The following is an 8,204-nucleotide window of genomic DNA, read 5'->3' as shown; positions in this document are numbered from 1 at the left end:
TTTAGTCTGGAGAAGAGGAGGCTGAGGGGAGACCTGATCGCCCTCTACAGCTACCTGAAAGGAGGCTGTAGTGAGGTGGGGGTCGGCCTCTTCTCCCTGGTAACAGATGATAGGACGAGGGGGAATGGTTTGAAGCTGCGCCAGGGCAGGTTTAGGTTAGATATTAGGAAAAACTTCTTCACTGAAAGGGTTGTCAGGCTCTGGAATGGGCTGCCCAGGGAGGTGGTAGAGTCCCCATCCTTGGAGGTATTTAAAAGAAGGATGGATGAGGTGCTTAGGGACATGGTTTAGTGGTGGGATGGCAGGGTTAGGTTAAAGGTTGGACTCGATGATCTTAAAGGTCTTTTCCAACCAAAGCGATTCTATGATTCTATGAGCTATTCCTTCCAGTTTTCTGTATCACCAAACTTGCTGAGGGCGTAGTAGGTCTCATCATTCGAGTCATTAATGAAGATGTTAAACAGTATTCAACCCAGTATTGACCCGTAGGGTACCCAACTAGTGACTAGGCTCCAGCTGGAGTTCACACCAGTGATCACAACCGTCTGATACCAGCAGTTCAGCCAGTTTTCTATAAACTTTACTGTCCACTTATCTAGTCTATACTGGGAGATGGTGCTAAAGCCAAAAGAGAAAACAGCCCCCGTGCACTGGTCTCCCCTTGCCCACTTAGTCATCCATTTCATCACAGAAGGTTATCACCTTGGTCAGGCACAGGCACAGCTGGCACCTCGTAAATCTGTGCTGACTACTGCAAATCACCTTGTCCCTAATATGTTTGGAAACGTTTTTAAGAATTTTCTCTATAACCTTCCCAGGGATCAAGGTGAGGCTGACAAGTCTGTAGTTCCCTGGGTACTCCTTCTCTTTCTCAAAGAAAGGAGTGATACTTGCTTTCTGCCAGTCCTCAGGAACCTCCCCCAATCACCATGATCTTCCGAAGATAGATATAAGTGGTCTTACAATGACATCAGCCAGCTCCCTCAGCACTTTTGCGTCCACCCCATCAGATTCATTGGACTTCTGTGTGTCCATATGTTTAAATATTCTCTAACTTGTTCCTCCTCTACAGATGGTAAATTTTTGTTATTCCAAACTTCCACACTGGTCTCAAGTGCTGTGATTCCTGAGGGCAAATATTAACAGTAAAAACCAAGGCAAAGAAGACATTGAATACTTTGGCCTTTTCTTAGTCCTTTGCCACCAGGTCCCCTGCCCTATTCAGGAGTGGACCCACATTTTCCATAGTCTTCCTTTTGATACTGATGTACTTGCCTTTCCTACTGCTGTTCATGTTCCTTGACATACTCTCTCTGATCTGGGTTTTGGCTTTCCTAAACCTGTCCCTGCATGCTCAGACAGTGGCTCTATATTCCTCCTGGTCACCTGTCCCTGTTTCCACTTCTTGTGCACTTTTTTTTTGTGTTTGAGTTTAGCTGGGACGACCCTGTTCACCATGTGGGCCTTGTGCCACTTTTGATTGATTTCCTGCACATAGGGATGGACCATTCTTAAGGTTGGAGGAGGTGACCCTTGAAAAACAACTAGCTCTCCTGGGCCCATCTTCTATCTAGAACTGCCTCCCATGGGATTCTTCCAAGCATGACCTTAAACATGCCAAAGCCTACTCTCCTGAAGTCCAGGGCTCTGGTCCTGTTGTTTGCCTTGTTGCCTCCTGTTAGGATCCTTGGGGGTTCCCAGTTTGCTAAGCTGCATCTGGTCTACGTGACAGCAGGACCTCAGGACGTCTCATGGGACTGGTCCTTCTATGGCTCACAGAGCAGTAAAGGAACAGCCACTCTTCTGAAACCTCCTCTGCCTATAAATGATGTGAAACAAGACCCAGTGACTGGCCGCCTCACTGTGCTGTCCATATACACCCAGTAATGGATCATTGCCACGCTTCAGACTTTTCATTGCCTCATCTCCTCATCTTCCCTTCTCCTAAGCTGATCTATGAAGTGGCTTCCACCCACTTTTGACATTGCCTTTTACTTCCCTACCTCTGTTTTTCCCAGTTGTTTCCCAAGACTTCTCAATTCATTCCTGGGTTTTATTCCATTCTTTTGGGACAGGGCCCAGATCGTCCAAAATCATCCTTGCTCCACTGAAATCCATATGCAACTTCAGACTAGCATTTCATCCTCCTGTCCTACGTTTGCTTTTCTTTGACTTGATTACTTTTTGAACTGCCTTGTTCATCCTTTTATCGTCCCGGTGCATTTATTAGTACATGGTGCACATAACCCTTTGGGCATGACTTAATATATTACATACCTCTTTTCATTTCTCCTTTGTGTCCTTTCTCTTCATTACTCTGTAACACTCCATGGTAGCCCACGTGCTGACTTTAAATGGCTTGTGTCTTAACCTTGATTTTATTTTTAATGTCTCTTTTATTTCTTTTCTTTTTTTTTTTTTTAAGAGGATAAGCTCAAGGTATTTATAATGATTTTTTTTAATGTATTTCTCACTTTTATTTATAATCACCTGAAAACTGGAAGCAAAGCTCTTTTTCTTTATTAATATATCATTTCTATTGCCTTGTACTGCTGGAGCTGATCTATCTTCAGATTTTAAATACTCTCAGGCTTCAGGGATACTTGGAGCCAGGATTTTTAGTCCAATCAATCTCTGAGTGCGGGGCTCCCTCTGAATGTTACCTGACATTTATTTATTTTTATTAAAGAACGTCTTCTCCCTCAGGATAGGAAACAACAACAACAACAACAACAACAATAGAACACATATACAAAATTACACAGACTTTGCAAAAAGTTATTTTTATAAGGCTGGCCGGATTTGGGCCCATCAGCACTGCCTCTGTCCCTTACTTTGTTCTCCTTGTCTTTCTTAATGATGATATAAAGACACTTAAAGAATATTTCTCTTGGATGGGAATCAAGACTCACTCCTACTGTGAGGTCCAAGCAGACCGATGTCAGTACCTCAGCAGAAACTTGCTCGAAGTCACCTGGCCCCACAGGGGTTCATCCATATCTAGGCCCGTGGAGAAAGCTCTTCTGAAACCTCTGCTCCCCCATTCACTTCCATCTCACTTTTCTCTAGTTTCTCAATAATGTTTTCAGTGGCTCTCTCAACCCCAATGTCTGAGCTTATTAGCTAATGAAAGGGCAGCAGCTGTTTCCAGCGTGTGCCTGTCTCATAAGCAATACGAAGTACCCTTCTTAAATTGTCTTCCAGGCATAAAACCCACCTGGTCATCTTTTATTAATTTCCCCATTGCTTTGTTTAGTCTATTCGTAATTATCTCTGTAAATATTTAATGGTCACAACATTGATCTGTATAGCCATTCTTGCTTTCTTTAATGTCTCAGGGTTGCTGTAGAATACAAGCACTACAGAATCAGTTCAACAAATTATGGCTGGGAAGCCAGCTCCTCAGCTGTGCTCACTTCTACCAGAGAGAAGTTTCTGCTACATTTTGGAGAGGGAAATGTTCCCCTCATCCTCCTTTCCTTCATGCTCATGTGCTTTACATGCAATGTCTTTCTGTCTGCTCACATTCAGTATTCTTAAGTGTATTTGTTATTTGCATGACAGCAGACCTAAAAAAAAAAATGCCTTCCTGTTTTGCCCAACACTACACCAATAGAAACCAGTAAGAAAGGTCCTAACCCCTAGGATGAATACAGAAAAAAAATATAGAAAAATACTGCATTACCTAATTACAGCACTGAAGCAGAGATGCCATTTTCTGTGCTGTTATCCCCCGCTTGGTTTTAACATTCTTCCCTCCTGCCTGTTCTTCAGGTTCTTCTTTCGCAGGACACAAAGCCAATGACACATCTGAGTTTGATTCAAAGTGAACCAGTGAAGGTTTCAGGGCAGGGATTGTCTCTCTCACATGTTGGCATAACAGATTTCAAAAAACCCACTAACCACAAAGTGCGTCCCCATTCTCTGGTAGCCCTCAGCAAAGCTCTGCAAGCATGATTCAGCATTGACTGCTCTCAGCAGCATCAAAAATTCTTTGTGTGTGCATCATTTTCCTTGAATAATTCCTTTTTCTGTAGTGCTGCTTCATTAACTCTCCTAACTGACAAGTTTTACCCTGATCCAAGCTTTCATTTCCACTTTGAAACATCTTGTTAGACAAGCCTCAGATCCTTCTGAGACTGCTCCATAGCTGGTTTTCACCCACTATTAATGAAATGGTCAGAGTTTAACAATCCCTATTTTGGTTGCTAATATCATTGTGTGTACTAGGGGCTGTATCAGCAACTACACAGATGTAATTTTATTCATATCTGCTGTAGGATATGTATAATCTGCAAGCAAAATTGCCCCTTTCTCTCCTCCTTCCTTCTTTTAGTATTTGCAGTAAAGAAATTCAAAGAGTTTGCTGGCTTTATTGCAAGACCCTCTTCCTAGATTGTCCTTTTTTCTTGCTTGTGCTCTCCCTTGAGGGCTGGTAGCATTGCAGGAAGCTACAAGATGTCTCTTTCTTTTCTGCTCATCTTTGAAACATTCTGCAGAGACTGTGATGGTATTGTAGTGTTTTTTTCTTTTCCTGAGCGTCCTCCCAAGTGAGGGCATTTCAACCCTGAGCGCCTAAATGAACCACTCTCAGAAATTCACCTTTCAGCATACCGTCCTGGGCCCTAAAGGCAAGACTTGGCCCACCGTGGCTGTAGGTGGGTTTTGTGGAAAGCTGTGTGTTCTAGAAGATCTGACCTGCCTCATTGGCATGACACACTGGAAGACCTCATAAGGAATCCACAATGAGGACAGTCTTGTAAAGCCTATGCAGGGTCTTTTTTCTCAACCAACATGGAAACCAGCTAAGCATGTTTGTTTTGAGCAATGAAAACAAAGCTACACACTGTACACTATGGAGTTGATCCTGAAATCTCTTCAGAAGAGGCGCCAAAGCTTCAGTTATAAAGCAGATAATGCCTCAGTGGCTTGAAGAAGATTCAAAGTTTGCTTTAGCAGGCACACTGAAGTGGAGGTGTCTGGCTGGAAAGGTATTGTAGTTTGTGTAGCTCTTCATATACCCCAACAATCTCCAAGCACTGTAAAGTTTTCTAAGAAGACCCTTGCATTCAGAACACTTAGAAGAATCAAAAAGCTTCTTCAACATACAGTCAAGAAACCACAATGAAGTACTATGGCCATCAGGTTTTAACAGATAGGTATCAAAATTTTAGACCTAAAAATCTATTCTCTAAAAAGACCCAACTTTTTCACCCCTAAATTGGGAAATGTTGTTATTAAAGCAATGGCAAGACATAAATACACAGATTTGTTTTGGTCTTCTTTCCAAGGATTTAATATTCTGGTCTTACCTCTTGTCTAAGGAACTATCATTGCTGGAATGAAGCTTGGATGACCAGACCTGATCTTCCTGTTGGTTTTGGAGGATGGCAGGTTGTTGATGGGACACCCCAAGAAACCAGTGATGGTAACATTGCTTGAAGTCCTCCTTAGGTCTCTTTCCAGCACTTGTGGCAAACAATGAACTGATGATAGTTGAGCCAGTGGCACCATAAGCCTGGTGACAACTTTCTGCACCAGATAACCATTCTCACTTGTGCTCAGGGCCTTCTCCTGATTTGTTTTGAGCTCTAAAAGAAACCTGTCCTTATTACAACATGGCTCATGCATGTGCACAAAATCCTGCATGAGAAGGGCCCTGCTTGGTACAGAAGAGATGGTAGTCCTGTTGCCAAAAGATGGCTTCTAAAATTTTGAGAGCCTATACAGAAGCCTGACCAAATTAATTCTCCTTCATTTTATGTCTGCAGCCCTGACTAAATTTCCTGAGCAGGCAGTAGGCGGGAGAGAAAAAGTGAAAAGCCACTGTTATTTCTTCCCAGTCCTCCATTTTCCACTTCTTAGAAGACATTCTTAGCAAATTTGCAGCGAGATCTTTCTCAGTCTGTTGTATAACTGAGCCCTTCCAAAGTTATCTGCTTTAACCAAAACCAGCTGTGGTTTCAAGCGCTTGAGACACACTGGACCTCATGGTGCCATTAAGGGACTGAACCATTAGGTTGCTTCAGACTTGAGTCTGTGTTTTTTAGAGGGCTGATAACAGAAACTAAGCTTTTCACTTCTTGGTCAGGAGTTCTTGTAAACTATTAGAAGAGTTCACCAAACCCCAAGAATTCTTTTTCTCTGAGAAAATATAAAATTTTGACATGCCTTTTAATTCATTTAATCTCTCACTTTATCTCTCTTCTCCCAATAGGTATGTACAGGTGTGGTCCAGCCTCAGTTCAAGCCGTTAAACATGGTCATGTTTGCTTCCAATTTGATGCTCCTTTTGTCTATGCTGAGGTACATACCTGAAAGTTTTTAGTGCATTGAGTGATACCAGTGGGGCCATAGGTGAGACAGAAAATAGGGCTCCACTATACTATATGGATTGAGAAGTTACTTTACATATACTCCACATCAAAGAAAAATCTCATAATTATATTTTGACATGCAGGCCAGCAGGTGTGATGTGGCTCTAATGAATGACAGAGATTTCTCTAATCTCTGTTCACCAATGTAATAAGCAGAAAAAGCTACTCTGGCTCCGGCAAAACTTCAGGCTGTGGTCATTTATCCTTCCAGATTCCAGCTATGCTGGCAAATGAGTCACTAGCTCTAGCTTCTCATCTTCATCCCTTGTTATACGTTACCTCATCCTTAGGATTGCCAGCAAAGCTGCTTATGTTAAAGCTCCCTTCCTTGTTTCAGTCAAGATGGACACAGTGATTTTAAAGAGGTCTTTGCTCACCATGTTCATTTTGGCTGCAGTGGGTTGAGAGCTCACATGGGTGATTTGACTGGCAGACCTGAGAGGGAAATATCTCCATGGGGGGCGAGAGGGCCTGGTCTGGAGTTTTAACCTCTTGCAGCACCAGAGCTGGTGTGCCCAGAATTGCAGCAGCTGTAGAGCAAGTCTCTCTCGTATTGTATATAACTTAGGACAGAAGAAAATAAAGATATTTTATCTATGAAGCATTCTCCTCTCTATGGTCTAAAATTTTTGGTGCAAGGAATGTGTAACCATGCTCCCCAAGTCCAAAGGGTATCTCTGTAGCCTGCTCAAATTTACACTGTTTGTTGTTCTGGAGCTGCAAACAGTAAAATTAACCTAGTTAGCATATGACTAATTTTAAACATGGGACTTCAATGTGAGTGGGACTTCAAGTCAATGTGTCATTGTTTTGAGGGAAGATAGGCTGGCTTCCCTTCCTCTCTCTACTTCCATGTATCTCAATCCTTTCTCATTTAATTTCATAGGTGAATAGTGATGTTGTTTACTCAAGAAGGGATAAAAATGGAACCCAAGTGATAGAAAAAATTGACACAACGCATATTGGCCAGTTGATTGTGACGAAGGAAATTGGGGGTGATGGAATGATGGAGATTACTGAGGAGTACAAGTTCCAAGAAGGTAATCTGCAATGGGGCAGGACCATACTGGTGTAGATTTACCTTAATCAGATCTTGGATGGTGGATTTGCAGACCTCTGGCACTGAAGGAGCTGCACGAAAAGCTGCCAAGATGGCCTCTGGAACTCTTTATTTTTAACTCCATCCCAGAAACACTGCAGATGCCTTGAACAGCACAATCTTTGCAACTCAGAAGTGCTTTGGACTGAGTAAGCTGTAGTGAAAATGAAGGGTAGTAATGAAGTAACTCAAAGCATTCAAAGCAATTCAAGGCTTTCTGTGCAGCTGTTTAGACATTTCTTACTCTGGCCAGATGTTTTCACAGAGTAAATCAGTGTAGTTCTATTAGTATCCATTAAGCTAGGTCAATTTATCTGATATGGTTTGAATCTTTAAGACCATCTCACTTGGAATTTGTGAAGTTCTAATATTAACTTCACCACAGAAAGGTTCACTGTCCTTAACCATTCATTTCAGCTACCACAAACTATGGACGATGCACCCTTGTGATTGGTGAGTAGGCTAATGTAGTATGCCTGTTTCTCTTCTAAATTTGATTTCCATTCATTTCTAGGCTCAGAGGAGGAGAGGCTGGCTCTCGAGACTGCTGTGATGTATGGCGTTAAAAAGCAAACTACCCAAGATAGCGTGTATCAGCCACAGACGGACGTTGACATGGATTTCCAAGTGCAAAAAGCAGTCCTTGGCAGTGACTTTAAAGTCACGATAACTTTCAGGAATAAAAGTCACAACTACTACACTGCTACTACATACCTTTCAGGCAACAT

At 42.3% G+C, this 8,204-nt stretch overlaps 1 protein-coding gene across 1 annotated transcript in view; it reads left to right on the top strand.

The window, feature by feature from the left end:
- The window catches only part of F13A1 (coagulation factor XIII A chain), a 64,156-nt gene that overhangs the window by 42,314 nt on the left and 13,638 nt on the right, over positions 1–8,204 (top strand). Inside the window, exons 9-12 of the mRNA XM_035895893.1 lie at positions 5,325–5,428; positions 6,218–6,306; positions 7,264–7,417; positions 7,991–8,203. Of these exons, the coding sequence (XP_035751786.1) occupies positions 5,325–5,428; positions 6,218–6,306; positions 7,264–7,417; positions 7,991–8,203 (560 nt within the window). The remainder of the gene's footprint in view (positions 1–5,324; positions 5,429–6,217; positions 6,307–7,263; positions 7,418–7,990; position 8,204) is intronic.

Source organism: Egretta garzetta, unplaced genomic scaffold (assembly GCF_000687185.1).
Source record: "Egretta garzetta isolate BGI_Z169 unplaced genomic scaffold, ASM68718v1 scaffold246, whole genome shotgun sequence".
In the NCBI taxonomy this organism is placed as follows: domain Eukaryota; kingdom Metazoa; phylum Chordata; class Aves; order Pelecaniformes; family Ardeidae; genus Egretta; species Egretta garzetta.
The sequence above is the reverse complement of the archived record's forward strand: the minus strand, read 5'-3'. Positions and strand labels throughout refer to the sequence as shown.